Here is a 26,453-nt window from a genome sequence, read left to right on the forward strand (position 1 = left end):
TTGAACAAATGTCCGTTGCATATTAACTTCAGTGGCGAAAATATGGCACTGACAGTAAAAAAACATACCAAATTTATAAATTGTGTTTATCTTTTACAATTACTTTTAAAATGGTATTAATGTAGCCTAATAACGCTAGTCATGAATTGTATAATAATCAGGATTTCGATGTTTAAACAAGGTCCTCTTTGCTCTTCGCAACCCCCTTTTCCAAAAGCACAGATTATCTGATTTGATTTCTTTGACAAAAACAGGAGAAACATATAACCGAAAAAACAGAGGTTCAAAAACAAATTAAGAGCTTTTCATAGTAATTTCAAAACAGCTACTTTTACACTCAGACATTACTTGAAAGGTAATTACGAAACGCAATCAACTTGCCTCTCATCGACATGATGCTTCATCCCTTAACATGCTTCTCCTTCCTCTTGATCTCCAAGAGTGAAGCAAGAACGGCGCATTTCTTCTGGATTTGTTTATATTCCTCTTCCAAGACTACAACCTAACATCAGCAACACTAACAATTAAAACACAACGATTAATTAGATCACAATAATCAAATTTTGTAATTTGACTACTATTACCGTCTTTTTCAGTTCTGTCTCCTTTAACCTATACTCCTCACACCTGCGGAAAAGGGTTTCAGTGGAATTCTATTCAACAATAAAACAAGTAAACAAGAAGCCCAGGCACATCAAGGTAATACATACAGATACACCCCAAAGTGATTGCCATGTTAATCTTGCATTGCCAAATTTTTTGAAATACTATACAACACTCCACATGCCATGTCATGTGATAGGTATTAATAATTAATTATTTGGAGAGTACATATATAAGAACCAAATTTCAGGTATAATTAAAATATCGTGATAAAGTAGAAAATAATGAATTAGTGGGAAATTTCAGGTATAAGATTGCAGGATAAAAATATATAAGAACCATGGAAGAACCAAACTACAAAAGCTAACTATTATTGTGAGATAGTACACGGCATTATACACCCAATACTAGAATCTCAGTCTTCCAATGTACGACTCCAAGTTCCATACGTGCATTTAGATCCTAATATCATACCACGTCCAGCGGGCTAGCTGTGCACTAGCCGTTAAAAACTGGAACATTGACGTCACCCCAGCGCAGCATGTTTGCAACTGAGACATGGTGGAATGCTCTAATAACAATTGATAACAACCTTGAGAGATCCACACACACCACAAGCTGGCTATTGTATTGGAGAGTCCAAGATTTTATGTACCCCCCACTAGAATCCCATACTTTCAATGTTCCCATACATTGCAAATGGATCCTAACATTATCTAATCCAACAAAGTATTTTATCAGAATCATGGTATTGCCAGAATAAGAAATTAGGAAATGTAAACCATTGCCAATGGGATCCTAACCCACAAACATGCAAAATTATAGAATAATACATGTAGGGTACATAAGATTATATCACAAAACGGAAAATATAGAGATATAACAGAGCCAAGCAACTAAAAATTACACATCCTTGTCACAGTAGGTGAAGTAACAAGTAAAAATGGTCTGGTTGATGTACGACAAAGGGATCAGGGAAGATGATTGATCAAGCAGTACATAGAAGGAACGAGTATAGCCATTAAAAAAGTATAACCAAGGATGAAAAAGAATTTTTTTTTGTCTTCACTCTTGAAGACAATTTTTAAAAAATATATTTACCTCTCAAATAGTTGTATGTTTTCTGCACAGATTTCATCAACAGATACAGACTGCGGAGTTCCAACCATTGTACCCTGTAAGAAAAAATACATGTTCATGACCCACAAAATCTTGCATACGTAAATAAAATAGAAAATTTTATTCAATGGGTACATATAAACAAATGGTAGTTTTTTTCAAGTCTTTCCTTAATTTTCAATCAATTATTTTATAAATTTATGTCTTGATTTGATACTGTAATAAGTCTTTTCGGAATAAGATTTGAGTAAAATCTTAATCATGATCGAATCATAGGTAATATGTTATTTATTGATTCCTGATTTTCTCCCGAATTGTGGTAGAATGGTTTCCTCAATGGAACTAACACTGTCCATAAATTATTGGCTGTATTACTAAAACATAATTACAGACATAAATGATTTTCTTCTCTATTCCGATATAGTTATCAAAAGCCTTGACTCTAAACCTTTCTTTCTCTAGTTGTGAAAATGGAAATTATCAGTATCAATTCATATTCTTCAACAAATGCAATGATAGCTGGTAACCCTAAACCACCAAAGGTTCTACCACACTGATCAAGACCCAAAAGACTGCTAATAGAGAAAAAATACATTCCAAACCAACTCTGAAGATACCAAATTGTCAACATCTACAAATGAGACAACTCCTTTCACTGCAGAACAATTGGAACAATAGTATAAAATCTTCTCAAAATGACAATAATCTCTCTTGCTCTTTCCACCCCAAAAGGGTATTCATTCAATTGCAGCCCGTAATTTTAAAAATCAATAACTTCAGATTATAGATTTCAGAGCCACTGACCATCTGATGGGCTATTCATTCAAAGGTATTTTCTTCTAATAGCCCGTGTGCAGTAAACAAAAGATTCAATGTAGCATAAAACTCCTTTTCTACATAGAAGGAATAGGATCAGTACCTCTCTCTTTAACATTAACCCCTCCATGATGTCCTTCATGCACCAAATTTGTCATGCAATCAGCTTTCAATTTGTAAAATCACCCTTGATTTAAATTGTCCAGAGCAATATTTGATTCTTCTTCTAAGATTCAGAATTGAACTAGGGAGGATTATTGACAACGCTAAAAAAATATTGGACTCGACATATTTACAGATGAAAGAGAATTGAGTGGACTAAATCAAAGTACTAGCCTCAATACTAGTCATGTTTCGACTTCCTAGGGATAATGAAATAATATTAACTGCCTAGACCATACAAATTTCAACTATACTGAACATTTGTTTCTTGGATTTTTCAATATAAAATGTCATCTTTAACTTGTCGGGGCAAGACATCTTCCCATTATTTATCCCAACATTACACAGAATCTAACCCCCGGTAGATATTCTCATTTCAACCTCTTCCGGTAAACAATCACATTTATCGAGGACCATACTAGGTTCACCTGAGTGTGCTAACAAGGACAAAATTGAAATGGAATAAATTTTTAAAACACTTAAGAATGATAAGCACTCAATTGCACAATATATATACACGCACATATGTATGTATATGTGTGTGTGTGTGTATATATATATATATATATATATATATATATAAGCAACAGTGGGGACAAAATTCAACAAAAACTTCAATAAATTTTCATGGAAAATGGAAATGTACATCAAAAAGCACATGCTGATACACCCCCAAAATGAAGTGGCTGGAAGAAAAATAAACACCTTTTGGAAGTAGCTAGAGTAGAGCTCTCTTATTTTAAAATATGGTTCCTAAATACCTTAGGGGAGAAGCCATATTGGTAGTAACTTACTTCAATAATAGATTGCCAAGTAAATCATTGAACTCCAAAACTCTTTCAAGGGTATTTCTAAATTATTTTCCGCAAAATAGATTTTCATCAACTTTACCCCTAAAAGTATTTGGGTGCACTATATTTGTTAAGCATGAAGAAAACTATAAAATAAACCCAAGCCTCAAGCTAAGAGGTGAGTTTATTTGTTACAAACCCATACAAAAGGGATACAAGTGCTTTTATTTGATTTCAAAGTTGCATGCCACCTTTTTTATTTCAAAACCTTCCAAGACACATCATAAAAAGTTGAATTTCGCATGGTCTCCACGACTTCTTTAACCAATAAATCACTTTCAAATCAGAAATTGATTGTATTTAAACTAACGAAAATAAACACAAGTGTTATCCAAGTCCTCACTGTGAAGACACAACAGTACCTGAAACACAACCTTTTGAATCCAATGATCAAAACTTGCATTACATAGAGTTCGAGGAACCAGAAGGTCACAATTTCTAGAACAAAACAACCTTCTCATTCAAATCATAAATTTATTCATGAATCTCATAAAGATGGTGATTTTGTGATCAATACGCTGAGAGACTAAAGCAGAAGAGTCATCAACAGGAGGAGGTATATCAGTGGTGTGTTTTCCTAGCACACAGAAGGGTAGAACAAGTAGAAGTAAAATTTGGCACACCAGGAGATCCCAAAATCTTTTAATGGACATGAGAATAATCATTAAAAAGGCAATGTAAGTCCAATAACATAAAAACTTTGACCGTTGCTCTAGTTCTTGAGAAGGAGTGGAGGCAGGAGACAATAACTCATTAGAATCATGAAGAAGAACATGATTTTACCCAGATATTCAGCCATTTTACCATCAAGACGTTTGGGAGCAACAACGGTGAGGAGATTTTGATACACGCCATAAAGACGTTGAGTGTCATTGGTGTATAATAATTTCGATTGTTCCTAAACTTTTGAACACATCTCATAAGCATGAAAAAATTGTTTTAAAGATGAGTGAATGGTAGATTTAATAACACATAATTGAGCATCAATTTTCAATCAATAGGAAACCTCATTTTCAGCAACATTGGGAACACACTAAGTAAGATGATCAACATAACCTTGACTCTTAAGCCATAATTTAATATCCAAGGATCAAATGTCATAATTAGTTCCATATAATTTGTCAATGGAAAGATGAACATTGACATAACTAGTATAGATAAACAGATCAATAATAGTGGCAGCGGAAGAAGCCATAGATGAGAAGGGCAGGTCCAGGCGTCAATCAATCGACAACAACGGTGGCGGCAGCTTTGGCAGTGGCAGGGAGGAAACGGTTGGTAAACACTGGTGAACAGTTGGTTTAGTAGGAAAAATTGAACCCTAATCCTATGTTCTAGAAACCATATTTAGAATATAGAAAGAAAATAAATATAGGATTAATATCCCTTGTGTAAAATACACACAAGGTTGTTTATTTATAGATAGAAACAATAACAGAATAACATAACAGATAAACAGAAAATATGGGCTAAGCCTGTTACATTCAACAAAGTACAACTCAAAAAGAAAACTTGGTTGTCCAAGGTTATACCCAATCTTATACATAAATTATTCAAAGATGTTTGCCCCTATAGCAAAGCTCAAAACTATTAATGTACTAATGTCTTTGGTTACCAATCTTGAAAGACACCAACTAGAAGTTATGAATGCATTTCTCAATACAAACTTAGAAGAGGAAGTTTAAAAGGAGAATAATGTTGGAGTTTGAAATTAATATCTTGGATTCTTATCCTATTTTTTTAACAAGGAATGGGACACAACAAATAATGTAAAGCTTCCACATGTTATATTGTAACTCTGCCCAAAGATGGAGAAGGAAGTGTCAAGTCAGTAGATGAAACCTTGCACAAGCAGATTGTTGGATCATTATGTTTTTTGTTTAGCAGCAAGCCTGACATAGCTTATGTAGTAGGGTTGATTAGTATATTTATGGATAATTCAAGGCTTTCCCATATGCTTACAGCTAATAGGATTCTAAGATATGTGAAAGGAACTTCTGGACTATTGGTTGCTGCACTCAAACCATTGCAGAAATATTTCTGATGAATTATGACATATTTGGCCGACTCAGATTTTGGGGTTATAAAAGTAACACAAGGTGTTCTATTTCCTGGTGTTCTAAGGAGTCATTGGTGGCACTGTCCTTGTGTGAGGTTGAATACATTTCAGCCTCAATGGGAGCTTGTCCTTGTCGCTTTAGAAACTTTATGTCAGAAATGAAGATTGAAGAGAAGGGCCTGTGAAAAAGCTAAAAGACAATAACTGTTATAAGCTTATCTCATGAAAGGAGCAACCATATTCAAACAAGATTTCACTTCCTCAGAGATCATGTCAGTAATGGAAGTTTGGGTTGAAATATTGCAATACTAATGCTTGAGTGGCTGATATTTTAACAAAGTTTCTTAAGCTTGACTGATTCAAGGTTATTAGAGACATCATAGGTGTGATTTAATGCTAATCTGAATTGAGCGGAAGTGTTGTAGATATTTCATTAGTTAGTGATTTTATGTTTGCTAGTTATTGAGTTGTTAACAAACTATTTCTAAATGTGCACTAAAGATACTAATGCTCTATATATGTGACAAAAGAAGTGAGGTGAGATATAAAAATTTCTATTTATTACCATATCTCTTATCTTGTTCTTTCTCTCTTTTCTTTTCTGTTCATGCGACTAATCTCACTCATTCTATGTCTCTGTTCTAATAAAAAAATGACAAGTATATATCGACCCAAATACAGTGGCAAGTATGATTTCAGTTGTATGCATCAGATAAATACAATCTTCTACAGATAATGCCAACAACTTACAATTTGCTTGCGACTTAAATCTTGCATGCCAGTCACATCAAGACCAACAATTGTTTGATTTAAACTCAGGGTGTTTGGATGCTGAGGAACCACACCAGTAACCTGTTGATCAGAGGGCAATTCATTCTGTGGATTAGTTGAAAGTTCAGCTGATTTTCGAATCTGGGCTTCTTTTACAAGATTTTGTGATTTGAATATTTGGGGCTGATATCCAATCAAGTGACAGTGGCCTTTCCTGTTTATTCCAGAAAAAAAAATCAATAAATCAGATATTGTCAACCCCATAATGTTAATATTTTGGAAAAGATGTATCACAAAGCTCTAATTAGCTTTTCATTTGAAATAAAAATTACTAGTAATTGCATAAAAATAACACAGCAGAGGATAATGGTTCTGCTATCTAGTTACTATGATTCTCATTCTAGTAAATTGTGTGCGTTTGTGCCTGAAACTTGTGGCCAATAGGTACAAAGAAGGACCTATAACGGCAAATATAATATACTTTCATGGCCAACTAAAACCATCACATTTTCAATGAATGGGGCCCTATTGTAAAGCAAAAGTAGCTAACCACAATTACAATGTGTACAGCTTCTGGCAACAGTTATTTACTTCCAAAGAAATTGCAACTTGAACAAATAGTAAAACCTCAAGGAACATTAATGTGTACAGCTTCTGGCAACAGTTATTTACTTCCAAAGAAATTGCAACTTGAATAAATATTAAAACCTCAAGGAACATTAACAGAAAATAAAAACTAAAGCATCAACTGCAAACATTTTGATCTCTTGGAAGAGCAAGAAACAAAGTGTTGTGGCGAGATCCAGTGCAGAAATAGAATATAGAGCTCTGGTCTCAGCTACTTGTGAGCTTATTTGGCTTAAACAATTAAAGAATTGCAATTTGAAGAGGTCACTAAAATGAAACTTATATGTGATAATCAGGATGCTATTCATATTAGCTCAAATCCATTTTTCATGAAAGGACCAAACATATGGAGATTGATTATCATTTTATTGGAGAAAAAAAATTGTATCAGGAGATATCAAGACTTAGTTTGTTAATTCAAATGATCAATTACCAGATATTTTTACTAAATCTTTACGAGAGCCTAAGATTGATTATATTTGTAACAAACTGGGTACATACAATTTATATGCACCAGCTTGAGGAGGAGTGCTAGATATTATTAGATATTTTAGATATTGTTAGATATTTCTATTTATGTAATGGGCTTAGCCCATATTTTCTGTATGTTTTTTTCTATATAAACATAACCCTATGTGTTCAATATACACAAGGGAATTTATCCTATTTTTTCTTTTCCTTTATTTTTAATAAAAAAAAATTACTGAGGGGTGTGCAAGTGAATTAAGAAATATACTACAAATTAAAAAAGCAGAACCCATATATAAAAGAAAACTGTTCATGATAAACTGTGTAATACAGAGACAAACCAGTAATCCATGGTCATTTGTTTCAGCTTGTTTTCCAACCGAATGAACAACACTGATCTCTCAAAATCCTGCTTGTCATGTGCTGGTTCTATAAAATTGGCTTCAAGAACTCCTAAGTATGTGCCAGTAAATTAAAAAACCTGGAAATTGTGGAGTAAGCATATGCAGAGATAACAGATGAGAAGAACAAAAAACATACCAACAACACAACTCCCTTTTGATGAACCATCGGAAACTACTTTCCAGAAGGGCTACATCCTCACAAAAAAGTTAACCATGTCAGGATTAGAATCAACACCAAATAATATATTCAAAGAAATTTCTATTGTAGTTGTACAGCAATGTAGAGTTCCCTATAAATCCACATGTTTCAATTGACATTCTAAATGTTCAGATGAAAGTCTTTTAGAGTGGAGTTGTAGAGGGGATCAAAGAGATGAACACACCAAGTTTGTGACATGATTTCATGTGTTACGTGATGACACAATATATAAAAGACCAACCTTATTTCCTTTTTTTATTAATACTCAATCATATTGCATAATCCTAACAAAATAAAGAAATATAGAACCCAATCATAGGAAATAAAAGAAAATATGGAAACTAATCCTAGCACAACATAAAATACTCTAAATTATTTTAAAATATAGGGGATATAACTACATTTATCTCCATTGAGGTTGGTGCTAAATACCTTTATAACCTTCTTAATGAAAAGTTAAACCTACCTCCCTTGCACATTCATTGCTTTGCTAAGTGAACGTGTGTGATCAGCACATAAACATAGGAAATATATACGTAGTTATTTCAAAACAACAAATGTCAATGTATAAAATAAGAGGTTGGTAAGAAATTTCAGAACAAAAAAAGGTGGAAGTGTAATTAGCACAACTCAAGGGAAGGTACTGAAACAAGTAGATGTTGGGCAGAAAATGGTGGAGCAGCCAAGTTTTGAAGGAGAGGACTCACTGGGGAGAAGTTACAGTTGGTGTTTATCAGTTCATTTATCTGGGGAAATGTTCACTGGGGCTCTGTTGCAACATTATGACAGGAAAAAGAATAGAGAATGTGTATGAAGGGCTTTCTTTGCTACAAATAGGGCACAGTGGAGGAGTTTGTTCAGGAGTTTGAGGTATTAATTGCTAGGACAGTCAATGTCATTGAAGAGCAATTTTTGGGTTTTGTTAGAATAGTTTATCTTGATTATATAACTTAACTTGTTTAGTAATCTGTCATAAAAAGTTGTTTTGGTTATTAGCATTAATTACCTAGAAATAGCCTTTTCCTTGTACACAATTTCTATTTCTGATGTAATTTTCTTCTGTAAATAACATGGATCAGCTATGAGATAAACAATCTCTTAAGCCCTTTTTAGCATCTTTTCAGTCTTATGTAGTTTCTTTCTATGGGGCTTGAAATCAAATACTAAAAGCAGGGCCACAACAAATTACCCCGAAGATGTAACTTGGGGGATTAGATTAGCAAGGAGTGTGGAAGAGGAGCTACAGAAGCAATATAGTGGGAAGAGCACAAGGATTCAGAATCAGGAGCACCAAATAGAGTTCACTCTGGTGGAGGGTCAGTCTTCAAAACTTAAATCCCTCTAAATAGTCAATGATGGGGGAAACTTAGTAATAAAATAAATAATGGGGTGTAAACCAGCACTAATAGATCTGTGACAGCAACAGAAACTGGGCGACAAATGTGGAACAACACAGTAGCAGGAATAGGGTTAAAGCTTATGCCATATCAGGAGTGTCCCCAAAGAAGAGAGGAAGTCTGATTCTTTCAGTGTGGGTTACCATTTAGATCTATTCAACACTTTTCATATATTCAACCACTAAATAATCAAAGTTTATTCAGGAAAAAAAAGCTAAACCAGAAAATCAGATTCCATTGCACATGGAAAAGTCAATATTGAATGAGAGAATATAAATAAAATGAAGATACTTGAAAAGACAGCTGAAATAAACATTAAGTCAGATAAGGCATTTCAATCATTCATAACAAACCTTGATTAGGCGATTTTTGTGGTACACATTAAATCCAGTAACCTTAATAGAAGCAGCCTCCTTTATAAATCCAATGGTTGTCTTTGTCTCTGCTATGGCCTAAGACATTCTAAACTCATTAGTTTGAAAATCTAAAAGAAAAAAAAATATTCTACAGAAATGTTCATGAGTGATAAAGATAACTGAAATGGTACTCGTTGGAAATACACTGATTTATAAATATCTCTTTTGATACTGAAATGGAAGAAAATCAGTAGAAGAAAGAAAAAGATACACTCAAGAAATGAATAAAACAGAAGAAGAAAAAAAAGGACAATGCAGATCTTCAAGGTCTATCTACCATATCATCAAATTATTACAGCCTTCTCTCTATCAACTTATCAAATTCATTATGTTCCACTCATGTTTTATGAAACTACGAATATTCTTCAAAATTGTTGTCTTACCCACCTTACCAATGTGAGAGATTGTGTTGTTTCTATTAGAATAATTTATCTTGGTTATATATTGTTCAGATAGGTTAAATAATCGGTCCTAAAAAAGTTGATTTGCTTATTACCATTAATTACCTCTTGGTATTCCTGATGTAATCTTCTTCTTTTAACTCCAGGTAATCAATCTCTTAAGCTCTTTTTCATATTTTCAGTCTTATGTTGGTATCAGAGTGTTTGTTTTGCGGTTGTCCACCATCGTCCACCAACATCCTCCAATGCAATCGTCTCTCCATAGTCTTCTTTTCTATTACAACGAACACCTAGTCTAGTTTGTCTCATCGAGATACAGTGAATACACTGCGCATTATCATCATCAGCCTTCCGCCATCTTTTTCTCCGATGACCACCAGATCTTAGAGCCTTTCGCCATGCAACATCAAAACTACCTGGTCACGTCCCCTTATTCTCAAACACGTTTCGTCATGTGCATCATCTCCATTCACTTTGGCTCGAGGCGTGAAAGTCACATGCCACCTTCTCGTCACCGGATCAAATCTATGTCTTATCCACCAAGCTCGTCATACCTCCTTGTCCTAGTTTTGATCATTGTTTCTCTAGTTTCAACTTTGATTGAGAGGCTCCTTTATCCTTCTCTTTTTCATACTCTTCATCCACCACTATTTGCCACCTTTTAGAGCCAACACTCATTGTGGAATGCAGATTGTTGTTGTTTCTCACTATTGGTACTCATTGTATTTTGAGAGAGATTCAAGTCACCAGTAGAGCGAAGTTATTTATTTGATTCTGAGTGTTGGAGGTGTATATTGGTTTGTTATCAATGTGTTGGCTTGTTGATTTGAGTGTTAAGTTGGACTCTATATGTTGTTGTATTTCTTATTATTGTTGGATTCTTCTTTCAATATGCCTTCACTTACTCAACCCTCAATGCTCCTTTTGTAGGAGAATTAGTCACACACAAAATAAATGTTTCTCCTTACATGGTTTTCCTAACAAGATAGCAAACATCTTTCAATCTAAAAAGGTTGAATCACAATTTTCTAATGAAGAATATCTTAGGTTGAAGTCCGACAACCAAGCTCAACCTTCACCCATTCTAGTATGCCAACAACTAGCATTTTTCAAACCTTTGAATGTCAAAGTCCATGGATAATTGAAATAGGTATTTCCGGTCACATTTCTAGTAATACTTCCTTATTTTCTTTCATTTCTCATCCTAAAAATCTTCATGCTTTTACTTTAGCCAATGGATCCAAGGTTACATCTCAAGAAGTTGGTCAAATCTCCCTTTCTCCGTCTTTGAACCTAAAGCATGTTCTTTTTGTCCCTAATTGTCCTTTTAACCTAATTTCTTTAAGTCAATTGACTAAATCTTTAAATTGTTCTATAATCTTTTATCCAAATTCTTTTGTCATACAAGAGCGCATTGCATGTTGACTAATTGGTGAAGGACATGAATCTAGAGGACACTACTATTTGGGCACTAAACCATCAAATCTTGTTTAACATCTCCATCTCTTACGCTTTTCATGATCACTTAGGTCATCTACATTTATCAAAATTAAAAAGGATGATTCCCGAAGATAACAAACTCCAAGTCTTATAATGTGAGCCATGTCAACTAGGAAAACATATTCGGTCTTTTCCTAAAAGAACTAAAATAAGATGCAACTCTGTCTTTTCTATAATTCATTCTGACATTTAGGGTCCAAGTTGAGGCTTATCCTTTGGGTTTCATTATTTTGTCACTCTTATTGATGAACATTCTTGTCGTACTTAGGTTTACTTAAGGAAAGATCGGTCTGAACTTTTGCATATCGTTGTCTCTTTACTGAATGAAATTAAAAACCAATTTTGCAAAGTGATCAAGATCTTAAGGAGTGATAATGCTAGAGAGTACTTTTCTTCTGGTTTTTCTACTCCTTAAAATTCACATGGCATTTCACACCAATTCATTTGTCCTCGTACACCTCAGCAAAATGGTATAATAGAGAGAAAGAACACTTAGTTGAAACCATTTGTACCTTGTTGCTTGGTGCCAATAAACATGTCCATCACTAGAGTGATGTCATTCTTATTGCATGTTATCTTATTAATAGAATGCCCTCTTCTTTGGACAATAAAGTTTCATATTCCATTGTGTTTCTAGATGAACCTTTGTTTCACATTTCTCCACAAGTCTTTGGTTGTGTGTTTTGTACATAATCTGTCTCCAGGTTTGGACAAACTCTCAGCTCAAACTATCAAATGTGTCCTTTTAGGATATTCTCATCTTCAAAAAGGGTATTGATGTTATTCCTCTAAAACAAGTATTACATGTCTACAAGTGTCACCTTTTTCAAAGAAACTTTTCCACCACACAAGATGTTATGTCCAAGATATCTTGCCCATGTCTTTAGTTGAGCCCTTTGAGCATCCTCTTCTTAACCTTATTTCAACTTCACCCAATAGTCCAAACTCCTCTCATCAACCTAGTTCACCTGCATCATTACCTACTCCTCTTCTCACTTACCAAAGTGACTAGTCCAATAACACATGGTGAGTCCTTTTCATCAAGTCCTTCACCATCATCTCATACCAAATCTCCTGATAATAAAAATTCCAATTGGCCTATTGTGACTCGAAAAGGTACTCGCTCTACACGCAATCCTCATCCTATTTACACTATTATAAGCTATCATTGTGTGTCCCCTTCCTACTCTTCTTTTATCTCTTCTTATCTTCCATTACCATTCCTAAAAATGTGAAAAAGGCAATTGATCATCTAAGATGGTGACAAACCATGATTGTTGAAATGTAGGCTCTTGAAAATAATGGAAAATGGGACTTAGTTCCTCTTCCACCTAGACCAAAGGTTGTTGGTTGTCATTGTGTTTATGCCATTAAAGTAGGGCCAAATGGTGAATTTGATCGCCTCCAAGCTAGATTGTTGACCAAAGGATATTACTCAGATCTATAGCCTTGATTATGGTAATATATTTTCTCCATAGCCAAAATGACTATTGTGTGTCTCTTCTTTCTCATGACAACTATATGTAACTGACCTCTTCATCAATTAGACATAAAAATGTTTTCCTTCATAGTGATACTTTTACCTACTGGATTTGTTGTTCAAGGGGAGTCAGACTTGGTTTGTAAATTTAAAATGGTGTCTATATGGTCTCAAGCAATATTCTCATACTTTGTTTGGAAAATTCAGTCACATATTATTCAAACTTTTGGAAAACGCAATGAGACAGATCATTTAGTTTTCTATTGTCATACTTCTCATGGAAAATGTGTTTACTTATGTATGTCAATGGCATAGTCACTACAGGGAATGATGTGACTAGAATCTCACCAATAAAAGAACATTTATGCAGCCACTTTCAGACCAAAGACCTTAGATGTCTCAAATACTTTTTAGGTATTAAAGTGGCTCAATCTAAGGAAAGTATTATAGTTTCTCAAAGGAAATATGTTTTAGATATTTTGGAAGAAATAGGCATGACTAACTGTAGACCAGCCGATAGCCCTATGGATCAATATAAAAAATTAATGGCAAATCAAAGTGAACCTCTCTCCTACCCAAAGTGATATATAAGACTTGATGGGAAGCTTATTTATCTCACCATTACTAGATCGAATCTATCTTTTGCAGCGGGTGTTGTTAGTCAGTTTATGAAAAATCCTTGTATTGGTCATTGGAATATTATCATTTGCATCTCAAGATACCTCACAATCTATCATTTGCACAGTAATGCCGATTGGGCAGCCTCTCCTATGGATAATCGCTCCACTACAGGTTATTGAGTTTTCATTGGAGGCAACATTAATTCTTTGAAAAGCAAGAAACAAAATTGTGGTTGTCTCGAATCTAGTGTTAAAGTTGAATATAGGGCAATGGTGTCTCTACTTGCAAACTTGTGGGTGAAACAATATTTCAAGAATTAAAATTTGGTGAGATCCAACAAATGAAGATGTATTGTGATAATCGAGCAACTCTCGACATTGCCAATAACCCTATATTGCATGAGAGGACCAAACACATAGAGCTTGACTATCATTTTATTTGAGAAAAGATGTTGTCCAAAGAAGTTTGTCTTGAGTTTGTTGGATCCAATTATCAACTATCAGATGTGTTAACAAAATCCATAAGAGGACCTCAGATTCAATTTATATGTTTTAAGCTTGGCACATACAATTTGAGGGGGAGCAGTTAGAATGATTTATTTTGGTTAATATAACTTAAACTTGTTTAGATAGGTTAAGTAGTTTATCCTAAAAAAGATGCTTTGCTTATTAGCATTAATTACCTAGATATAGGGTTTTTTTTCTTGTACCTTCAGGTATTGATGTATTTTTCTTCTTGTACCTTTTAGTATTCCTGATGTAATTTTTTCCTCTATAAAACAAGGATCAACTAAGAGATAATCAATCTCTTGAGCTCTTTTTTCATATTTTCAGTCTTAAGTGTTTCTTTTGTTGGTCCTTCCCTCACACACTATAGTATTAAGAGGTTTATAATGCAAAAATTATAAAAATTACTATTAAAAAAAATATTGCAAGTTTTACAAACAAACAATAACAATTCCTCTGGCAATTCAATAAAAGTTTTTTATTTAACTTTTGGAGCATAACAACCACACAAAGAAGTTTCATGCCAATAAGACTTCTAGTTCATGTATATCTTTACTATGAGGAATATGTGGCAAGTTTCGTGGAGGTGCCACAAAATTGCTTTAAACAACTTTGAATTGACATTCCATATCATGTATCCTACCTCATTTGATGCAATGGCTAGTTGAGGCCTATATGGAATTACTTTTGAATGTATCAAGTCATCTACTATGTTGAATTGATCCACAAGTTTACCCCTTAGCATGATTTTGAAGTTAGAAAATTTTCTAAGGTACAACATCGAAACATATGCCTGAAACATTTAAAGTGTCAATTAGAATACACAACAAAAATAGGAAAACAACACCAATAAACACAATTGATATCTCAAGTGTTACCCGTAAAGAATAACGAATGCGGTAAGAAATATGTGACTGAAGCTGAACAGTTTTTTTGTTCAGTTTTTTCTCAGCCCCATGGTTAGCCTCATCTCTCAGCATAATATCCTGTGCAAAAAGACCAGATGTTCATAACTGCTATCAAAATGATTAATGATGTCAAGTAATTGAAAAGTTATAGAAACAGCATCTAGAAAGATGCACACTGATGTGCTTACGCATCACACATATACACCATAATAGATATGCCAGTAACACAAATTATATCAACAGCAAGACTTGTGATCAGACACGAAAAATTGGCCAAATATGATAGTTGGTAATTGGTACCACCAATTTGTAAGCATTGACATAGGTAGTTAAGATGTAGCAGAAAAAATTAACAATAACCAAATGAACAAAAAAGATCATTATTCCATAAAATAAATCAAGTTAGTGTGGCTTGCTGAAATTTTGACTAATAGAGTTTATTTCCATTATAAGTAACCTGTATAAATCTTAGACTTCAGCTGTAATATAGCCCATCTAAAAGAGTGACAATCATCATAAGTACCCAAACAAGAAATAAACTTCAGCTGTTCCACATTTCAACAGCCTTAATTGCTGCCTTGGCACCTTCTTTGTGCCCAACAACTTATTTCACCTCTGCCCAAGAGCCACAATTGTCGATAACCATCACCAAAATTTTCTCCTGTAAGATTGCCTCTTCCATAGGCAGACGATGTCATTCTACCAAGACCCGAAGTTTCAGGTCCATGTGATCTGACATGCACCCATCCCTAACTACTTGTTTCAGGTGCATTTACACAACACACTTCAATCCAGATGTCAGATTGTGTTGCAGCCACCACAGAATATTGTTGTGTGCTTTATGACTCTCTACGGCGTTTTTCTACGAACATAAAAAAAGTTATCTTCACTGTTTTAGTAAGCCATGTCAAACTTGTTCTCCAATCGTGACTGGGAAGGGCTATGTAGCTTATCAAAACATTTACTCTTAACTGAAAATGAGATTTAAGTCCAACTCAACTGTTACGAAAGAGTGGACTTTAAGCCTAACTCAACCCCATAAAACCGGCTCAATGAGGTGAGGTTTGCACCCACTTATATACAATGAAAGGCTCTAATCTCTAGTCGATGTGGGATCTCCAACACACACCCCTCACACCGAGACTACCAACTCGTGCGTGGGACTATATATTTTGGGTGGTCCGATAGCGGCCCGATAGCGGGTGGCACGATAGGCCCAACACAAATACTCGTTAGGATAGGCTCGAAATGGCTCTGATACCATATTACAAAGTGGACTTTAAGCCTAACTCAACCCTATAAAACCGGCTCATAGGGTTGAGGTTTGCACTCACTTATATGCAATGAAAGGCTCTAATCTCTAGTCGATGTAGGATCTCCAACATCAACCTTATAAAATCGACTTGCAAGATGAGGTTTGCCTCAGCTTACATACTACAATTTGACCATATCTTTAGTCAATGTGGAATCGTCAATAATTTTCTAATTTATTTTGTCACAATGGAACCCTATTAATATATGCCTTCATTACCTACTTTTGTTTTGAACATACTTTTCCAACTCAAACCTTGCAATTTCAACAAATACTAACCAAGATATATCTGAATATATCCTCCACCAATAAAGAATAATTCAAAATGCATTTCCAAAACAAACCTAAAAATGAATAACGTTTGTATAGTAGTGAAGAAATACAACATACCTCAACATCGTCATCAAAACTCAATTCATATATCCCTTCATCATTCAACCACAAATTGTAAATTAAAACTTTGGTTCCATGTGATCCTATATCATCAAACTGAAAAGTATAAACAAACTGGTCAATGAAAGGAGTCCACAATGCATCGACTTTTTAAAATGAAAGAAGAGTTATCAATGGCTCTCTATAATACATTCAATTTATTATTACAAACATCAATTGGAAGTGGTTTACATGCTAGTGTTTTGGACAGTTGCTACAATATATGTCAGCAAATAGAAAAAGTTGAGAAAATATGCACACCTGGTAATGGTAAATTGAGAAAAAATCTACTTTTAGCCCTTAACTTCAACTTGAACAAACCTCATGGGCATGCTCAAGACTAAATTCCCCCAACAAACAGAGCCATTTAGTGCCAAAATTTTAGAATGTATAACAAAGTTGAATATGGTTTTGTTAGAAACTAACGTATAGCAGCAATGTGCAATTTAAAATTGAATTTGTTGCATAAACTTGGAACATAATTAACAAGATTTTTATGGCATAAAAATGTATTTGAGATAAGATTAGATATTTCAGCTTCTATTTGGTAAAAAGAATACAATCTTTTAAAGGAAATACTAGGCATCATGCCCTATTTCTCAACCAACTTACCCAACTAACTCATTAAACAAGTCTTTCAACTAACAAACCTATCAAAAGCTCTGTCATTCATGTTTTCTTTTTCTTAGCTGTTTTGTCTTTGACTGTTCATTGCAGAAGATTTCAAACACTCCATTGTAATTTCTTCATCTAATGAAGCTTTCTCATCAAAAAGAAAAAATTGCACAGCAATCAAGGGTGCTCAGAGATACACAATTAATTAGTGCATAATTTAGACAATGAATCTGGAAAAATTACCAAAAGACATTCTCTAGGATAAGATGTTTTCTACAGGCAAATAACCATTTGAAACATTACCAAAAATCAACATAACTATATGCAAAAACATTTATTTCTGATCATTTCAAAACAATAATTTTTTTGTCAACATACAATCAATTGAAATGAACCTGAAGCATGAGCTCCTCCTTTGATGTGAATGGAGACCAATCAAGAATTGTTTTCAAGTTCGCTGACCATTCATCCTGTGAGCTATAAATAATTGGCTCAGCCCAATGGCCAGATATGTCAAAATCTATCTGCAAGGAAAAGAAAACTAAATAAAAATGAGAAAGCAGAAAACATTTTCTATTACGTATTTAAACATTAGAAGAAGGAAATATCACCATTGGAACAACTACGTCATCTTGCCCAGTTCTCCGCAAAAAAGTATAGGATAGTAGACCCACACTTTGTGTTGCCCGGCTGAAAAATTAGAAGTTTTAGAAATTAGAAGAACAAAATTAGAGAAAATGGAAAAGGAGAATTTTGAAATTTTGTTTCTAAAGCACCACTTTTCTTTCTTTAACCAAACAAAAGAAAATACATTATTGTCCATGTTTAGCTCACTTTTACACTACTTTTCCTCTCTTCCAAGCATTGTGTTATAGTTAGTTCACTAAAGGATTCTTCAACTGCACTGTTATAATCATAGAAATAAAAAATTGACCTTATAAAATCAGAAATGTTAGAATAAGGAATTGATCGTATATAATCAAGAATATTATAAGGCTCTTGAAAAAGGCTTCACTTGCAAAGATAACGGAAATAAACAAATTGTTGGGTATTTTGATGCTGAATGGGCAGGTTCACCAAGCAGCAGACACTCCATTTCAAAGTATTATGTTTTTGTCGAAGGTAATTTAATCATAGAAAAGTAAGAAACAAAATGTTGTGGCAAGGTCAAGAACAGAAGTAGAACACATGATAATGACATTAGTCACTTGTGAGCTCATATAGTTAAAACAAATCCTCAATGAGCTTAAATTTGAAGAAAGTTCCCAAATGCACCTTGTATGTGACAACCTAGCAGGCATTACACATTGCCTCTAATCTTGTCTTTCATGAAAGGACCAAACATATTGAGGTGGATTGCAATTTCAAAAGAGAAAAATTGGAGCTTGGAGACATCACCACTAGATTTGTCAACTCTGATGAACAATTGGAAGACATATTCACCATATCTCTAAGAGGACCCAAGATTGATTATATTAGCAACAAGCTACGCGCATATTACCTATATATGCTCCTGCTTGAGGGGGAGTGTTATAATTATAGAAGTTGATCTATATAATCAGGAAGATTAGGATAAGGAGTTTATCCTATATAATCAGGAATATCAGGACTATACATATATATATATATATATATATATATTAATTATTAGGAATATTTTTAATTATCATGTAACATGTCTTTATTATTAGAGCATATCAAATATCCTCTATTTATTGTATTGGGTTCTTTTTCTCACTATAAAAAGATATGGTTTCAGCTCAATGTTTCTCTCTTTCTTATACTTTAACATGTACAAATAGAAGAAAGTAAAGATGGAAGGCGTATTCAAAGAGTTAGAAATGTGTAGAATGGAGAAACCCTCGGTGTAGAATCCTTTCTCCTATTCTCAATTGTTTGCTTCCTTGTATCTCATCAATTTAAATTTCCCATTTCTCTTTCATAGGTTCATGAGAAATCTATTAGAGAAGAATCTGACAGAGTTGACAGGTGGTCACATGACACAAGGGAGGCGAGCATGAGTGGCATTGGTATGGAGGGAATATGGATAGGACAAAGCTGAAATAGAAAAGGGTATTGAATCTATGCAGGGCATTTTTGGCTGCTTACATCAGAGGCAGGGTAGCCATCTATGCTTGCTACCATCTTCCTGTTATTTGTAACTCAAATCAGAGGAGTGCTCTATTTTTTCATATGTAGCAATGTTTGTAACATGTTTGCTACCATATTAATTATTAGGAATATTTTTAATCATCATGTAACATGTCTTTATTATTAGAGCATATCAAATATCCTCTATTTATTGTATTGGGTTCTTTTTCTCACTATAAAAAGATATGGTTTCAGCTCAATGTTTCTCTCTTTCTTATACTTTAACATGTACAAATAGAAGAAAGTAAAGATGGAAGGCGTATTCAAAGAGTTAGAAATGTGTAGAATGGAGAAACCCTCGGTGTAGAATCCTTTCTCCTATTCTCAATTGTTTGCTTCCTTGTACCTCATCAATTTAAATTTCCCATTTCTCTTTCATAGGTTCATGAGAAATCTATTAGAGAAGAATCTGACAGAGTTGACAGGTGGTCACATGACACAAGGGAGGCGAGCATGAGTGGCATTGGTATGGAGGGAATATGGATAGGACAAAGCTGATTAGACCCAATGATCATACTAGGTAAATCTTTCACCAATCACCAAGAAACTTTTCTTTCAGTTTAAAAGGCATCCTCTGTATTACATTAGGACGCCAAAACAGTGTACATTAGCAGCTTAAACAAGTCTGCCAAGTGAATCAGGAACTTATTCAACAAAAAAAACAAGAAATCATGATAGACACCACAACTAAACCACACCTACACCACAATATCAAAATATGCCCATTAAACCCCTATTTTACTATAACTAGTAATCTAAAATAGATGCAGATCATATCAAACATGGCCTGCAGCACAAAGGAATAAAATTAATAGGTAATTACTAATTAATAATGCAAGCCTTCAACCACTTATGTTAACACTACTAGTTCAGCATGCTACCGTTGCACCTGCACATACTTCCCCATACAGTTCAACTGAATAGTTAACAGCCAAGGGGCAAAGAAACATTCAACAAGGAAAAACAGAAAATTTAAGAAAGTTAAAATAGAATAACACAAACCAATTAAAAAATGTACCCTGAATGCCTTGCCCTACTGAAAACAATAGCATCAGCGCCCAGTCTCATGGTACTAGTCTTGAATCCGTTGCCATCTAGCATAAAACAAGATGTTACTTAGAAAGAAACAAGTAAAGTGCATCAAAATTAACAACATTCACCCCAAAAAAAATGGCTTAATTATACTTTTTTGACTCCTATAATTCCAAAATTTTCTTAGTCAATTAAGTCTCTCAATTTTAAAATCTGTGAGAATGAATAATTTCTGCGTTCAAGTTGCTCCAGTAAGTTTGTCAGTGTGACAGCTGTCACTTTGTACATGGTAGTGTTAGTAGTTAGGCTAATCAGTCAGTTGCTAGGGAGCACCAACACCTCGTAGAACAGCATCTCCCACACTTTTCGAACACAACACTTGCCAAATGAGCTTTTGCCATGTGTTGGGTACTCCTGAACTGTGTCACAATTAATGAATATTTTTAGAAATATGTTAGGAAAGTATTCTTCTCTGTGGGAGGAGTCTTAGACTATGTTTCTTTTCCTTGCTTGTAGAGCCACTGAGCTCACTGAGTTTTTGAATTACTAATATTATAGCCTCTAATATTCCTTTTTCTATCGGTTTATGATAGATTTAAGATGTGAAGTTATTTATAAGGGTTTAGAAGTATGAAATTTAAAGAAATTTGTTAAAAATGAATGAACTTTGTAGGATGTATGACTAAGGTTCGGAGAGGGAAATTTTAGTTTTTTATTTATTTATTTTGGGTGCAATTTTATGTTTCAGTTTAAGCCATCTAATTGGTTCAATTTATAAAGATTTCGAGTAGAAAATAAGAATCTCGGGGATTTAGATGAAAGAAAATTTCCAAAGGGATCAAATTTGCTTAATTATAAAAATATAGGGACTTAATTGGCTTAAAAATTGTGGAAAAAACCACACAGTCCAAACTAAAGGAACTAAAATTGCAATTAAGCCATGAAAAATAGAAGAAACGCTTCATAGATTAAAGAACATAACAGACACACAACTTAATAGCACATGTATATCTTCTTTAACTGATAGTCATGATAAAATCAGCTTTCTATTTAAGAGAGAAAGAGACATAAATGCGTTTTAGAGTCCCTCTTTAAATACTTCCATCATTGTTCTTACCCTAAAATATACAAAATAGTACATGTATCTACAAAAAAACAAATTGAACACCTTTTGAAAGGGATATAAATGTATATGCAAATATTAACATTCGTAGAGTTCTTTATGTCAGAAGCAGAAAAGATTAAAGAAATGAATAAATAAATTCAGATACACTGTCCAATTGTTGTCTTTGACTTCTTTGATGAATAACCCAAGCTCATGCATTTTCGAATTGAGTTAGGATCCATTCCACCACCATCATCTGCATAGGAAACATGTGCTCCATTAAGCCTTTGTGGCCAATAACAAACATCAAAACAAAAAATTACTACTGACAGTAAAGAATAAGCATGTTTGGAATTAGATAGCATACCTAGGAAACATAATGCTGGTGAATTATCCTTCTTGACATCAAACTTATCAATCTTTACAAAAGTTGCCCCATTTTGAATCTTAAAGTACAGAGCAAAATTCAGTATTCAGTAATACTCATATTCTATTACAACAATTCCAAAATAGCTTATCAATAGTTCCTCATAGACAGGACTTTGTTCGAGGAAAGTTTTGCAAGCATGCAAGTGATTTTCCAGTTCTACAGCCAAACAAATATGACTAATATTAAGGTATTGTTGATTCAAATTCAAAATATTCATGATCCTTTTAAACCTAATTCGTTTGTTCCATTCAAAATAAATATCTTTGTTTCAGAAATAGTGATCCAAGACAGTGACTCGGGGCACTAGAGGCATGTCTAAGAGAATAGGATAGTAGGACCACAAAGGAGAAGGTAGAAACCCACTCATAGGATTACCTCAAATATCCAACTCCAAGTATTTCTTCTTCCAAGGAGGCTATTCAACTAACCTTGGGCATCAATGAATTTCCCAAGGAGGAATTATCACCAAGCATGACTACTAATCAAAGGGGTTTAAAACCCATGCAAATGGAGAACACAAATTTTTATCCCCATCAACCAGGTGAGCCAACCCTTGTCGGTAGACCAACTTTGAAATGCCATAATATAAAGTCAATCAAAAGATCACTTAAACCATAGTAGCTCACCACAAACCTAAAAGTCCTCAACAATATTTTGTTCACACTGACTAACTAGGATTATCTTACAGCCTAGAAAAGAGTAAAATACTTTTTACTGGAATCATACCTCATCAACAGCATTATCCACTAGCTCAGCAATTGCTGCCAATTAAGAAAGGCATATATATTATGAATAGACAAATGATGCATCATATATGAAAAATATTTAAAACAATAATTCTTCATTCAACATTTAAAAGAAACATTTAGATATTCCAAACACCCTTCTTACTGTCCAAAAATTATCTTAGAAACATATCAGTTTTATTACTAAATAAAACCATCCTAAATTGTAGAAACAAAAACAGACAGCGACTTGAGACTTCAATTCAATAAGATAAAAGTCTTTCAACATATTGGATACATACAAAGAGAGTCTGCAAATGTTTTCTATTTGACGAGTTAACACTTCATAAAGCCTGAGAGCATAAGTTACATCAGGCTCTAGCTTTGCCAAACAACCAAATTCATGAGTGGTAGCAGCTTGCAGTAGTTGCATGAAAAATCTAATCTAACCAGTACCACTATATTCCAACCTTATTGAACCTATAATTTGCTTCACGTATCCAAAACCAACACCCTCAGATACTTCACAGATACAAATTTGTATCCACACAAAAAATCTGTCCAATAGAAACATAGAGGCATTGGCCCTTGATGAACCAAAAAGGGAAATTGCCATCTTCATAGATGATTTCAAGAAAAAATTAGATTGATATGATTCCTATGTGTAGTGTAGACAATCACAATCACAATAGGATATTATTAATGAGATTAATTGATAAATTTTTATTTCTAGTATGTTAACTTAGATTTGCAAAATTGCAATTATGTGTTATGTTTTATTAATTTTATAGCTATCTAGATTGATATGATTCCTATGTGTAGTGTAGACAATCACAATCACAATAGGATATTATTAATGAGATTGATTGATAAATTTTTATTTCTAGTATGTTAACTTAGATTTGCAAAATTGCAATTATGTGTTATGTTTTATTAATTTTATAGCTATCTAGATAAGTTTCTTAGACATACTGTATCCTATATCTTCAGAATAATCATACTGTTGCATCAGATATGTATCATATTTGTGCATCATTGATTCCTTCCAACTAAACAAAACTACAAAAGCAACAATATGTATCTTGGGAAACAGACAATTACATTCCAAACCATAAAAAAAATTGTATGTCAGGAAGAAAATTACCAAGTCTCTCAATAGAAGTAAATTTTACACACAAACCAGGCCAAAAAGGTAACATTTTTGGAGTGTAATTACGAAAACTAGCACTATAAATTGGACATATTTTGCATATCAAAATTCATGCATGGAACAACTTGAATAAAGTAATTTCCTTTAATGCATTTACTTGGAATACGTACGAGAGTAAAACTAATAAGAGAGAAAATAAATATTAAAATTATTAAAACTAAAATCAAACCAAATCTAGGCAAACAATTTGAATCAAAAGGATTTCAAAAGTAAATCAATTCTTATCTTAACTTTTCAAACAATGAATTTATTCTATAAATCAAACCAACTCCCAAAATATTTTCAAATACAACAGAGGCAAAGAAACCACACCTCCAAAAGCCCATTTATGGGAAGTTGCATTAGAATGCAGAAACTTGGGGTGCACCCGAGCATGTTCTAAGTGACCTGCAATTGGAGACATAACAGTTAAGGGTATGCCTGAATGGAAGGGTTTAGAGGAGAAAGAGAAATAAGGGTTAACTTTTGAACCTGAACCAATAACTTAATAATAAAGCCGTCATACATCACAATATTAAGAAGGAACCAGATGACCCTTAATCTATAGCCACTTTTTTTCTTTTTAAGTTGTTTTTCATTGTTTTAATTCAGTTATGGACACTCAAAAGATATCCGGAGATCAGTCTCTTCCACTGCTCCGTCTATTTGACTCTTCACAACTTATACAGGTAAACGCTTTTCAAAAATGAAAGAAATAAAATAAAACCATGGTTTTAAAAAAATGATCAAGGACCGCAATTTGGCCCGCAACTTCAAGGTTCATGGAGTATCCGCGACTGCAACTGTGGCACATCCGCTGCATTTGTCTGCAATTTTCCACAATATCAATAATTGCGACAAAATCACGATCACGATCACAGTTTAAAACCTTGTATGACAGGTTAGCATGTAACTTTCCGACCATCGATCATTCAATTTTAGAATATTATATATATATATAGACACACACATACATACATATATATAACTCTATCAACCATTTCCCTCCACACACCTTCGTCAAAATATAACCTAAGAGAACTGTGTGAATAATGAAATTAAATTTCGGAGGAATGAAAAAATACTAAAACGGCATAGGGCTAAATGTGCAAAACCTTGAAAGGGCGCGGGCTTCGAAGAGGGACCAACAACGAAATCCCCGGCTTTCCAGAAACTTCTGAACCGGCCGTCGGGAACCGAAAGAGCGGAACTCGACACAGGTGTTTCTTGCTGCACAAGCTCGACTTGAGACGATGGAATCTTCTGTGACAACTCGTCTTTTATGGTGGAAACTACGGTGTCGCCGTCTTCGCTCTCGCTATCAATGTCGACGACGAGGACGTCGTTTTTCTCAGTTTTGGGAAACAGGGACATGGAAGCGGAATCGAGTACACTAGGAAATTAACTGCTGTGCGCGGGTTTTCGATGGCGAAAATACGGAGAATGAGCGTGCGTGTTATGTTTCAGGAGAAGTACGTTTAAGAAATAAAGATAAATAGTACATTTCGTCGCATATTATTTTATACGAAAGTTTAAATACAAATTTTGTGAAACTATATAAAAGAACTTTTATAATTAGTTTATGTCACTGTCTTGTAAGTGTTTATAAAGAAGTCAGTATAAAAATATTTTCATTCTTATATTTTTAACTTTTTTACTCAAACATTTAGGTTATATTTTGACTTTTATATCTTATAGATTTGATCATTTGTCCCATATTGTTATATTGTTCTCAACTTTGTATCAATAGGTTCTTTTTTTTTATAATGTATCAATGTGTTCTTTTAGTTAAAAAAATTTATTAAATTGACCATAACATTGGTAGTTTCAAAACAAAAACGGATAGGAATGATCTAACATTAATGGTTGAAATGAATGTAACCAATTGATTTTAAAATGAAAGTAATTTTAATACTTTAATTCTTTTTATTTGAAAACAATATTGTTCTCCTTAAAAGTGGTTAATATTGTTCTACTTAAAAGTGGTTAAGAAATGCAAGTACTTGTTTTCTTAATTGCAAGAGGTTAGTCCCACCTCAGACTAAATTATTTTAGGTCCATCGTGGACGAGTCGAGTTGGGTTCACCTCGGACCTAATCAAGTTGAGCACACCTTAAATTGCGTTGTGTTAATTAAAGTGTTCATCGAACCTAG

At 33.8% G+C, this 26,453-nt stretch overlaps 1 protein-coding gene across 2 annotated transcripts; it reads right to left on the reverse strand.

Annotated features, from left to right (window-relative positions):
• On the reverse strand, nucleotides 1-25,809 carry LOC137808428 (protein MICRORCHIDIA 1). 2 transcript variants are annotated; one of them, XM_068609534.1, is made up of 18 exons: nucleotides 25,415-25,809; nucleotides 24,633-24,707; nucleotides 23,112-23,146; nucleotides 22,323-22,401; nucleotides 22,122-22,211; nucleotides 20,837-20,912; nucleotides 18,279-18,357; nucleotides 18,063-18,191; nucleotides 17,011-17,109; nucleotides 15,279-15,386; nucleotides 15,044-15,193; nucleotides 9,830-9,928; nucleotides 8,017-8,068; nucleotides 7,818-7,929; nucleotides 6,361-6,595; nucleotides 1,705-1,778; nucleotides 585-627; nucleotides 1-502 (listed from the first exon to the last, which is right to left on the reverse strand). In XM_068609534.1, exons 1-18 carry the CDS (start codon nucleotides 25,671-25,673, stop codon nucleotides 401-403), a joined length of 1,896 nt encoding a protein of 631 aa, XP_068465635.1. In that variant the 5' UTR covers nucleotides 25,674-25,809; the 3' UTR covers nucleotides 1-400. The 2 variants fall into 2 exon arrangements, 1 of the variants encoding a protein (XP_068465635.1); XR_011080706.1 differs by lacking the exon at nucleotides 1-502 and adding an exon at nucleotides 2,642-2,764.
• Nucleotides 25,810-26,453: the final 644 nt, after the last annotated feature.

Source organism: Phaseolus vulgaris, chromosome 3 (genome assembly GCF_000499845.2).
Source record: "Phaseolus vulgaris cultivar G19833 chromosome 3, P. vulgaris v2.0, whole genome shotgun sequence".
NCBI lineage: Eukaryota > Viridiplantae > Streptophyta > Magnoliopsida > Fabales > Fabaceae > Phaseolus > Phaseolus vulgaris.

Bases quoted from the DNA above. Each gene is read 5' to 3' on its own strand.
- LOC137808428 (XM_068609534.1), bottom strand. From the start codon at position 25,673: ATGTCCCTGTTTCCCAAAACTGAGAAAAACGACGTCCTCGTCGTCGAC. The intron at 22,402-23,111 runs GTATGATTCCAG...CTGTACTTTAAG, and splicing joins TGGATAATGCTGTTGATGAG to ATTCAAAATGGGGCAACTTT. The intron at 18,192-18,278 runs GTGATATTTCCT...TTTTCCTTGCAG, and splicing joins ATGACGTAGTTGTTCCAATG to ATAGATTTTGACATATCTGG.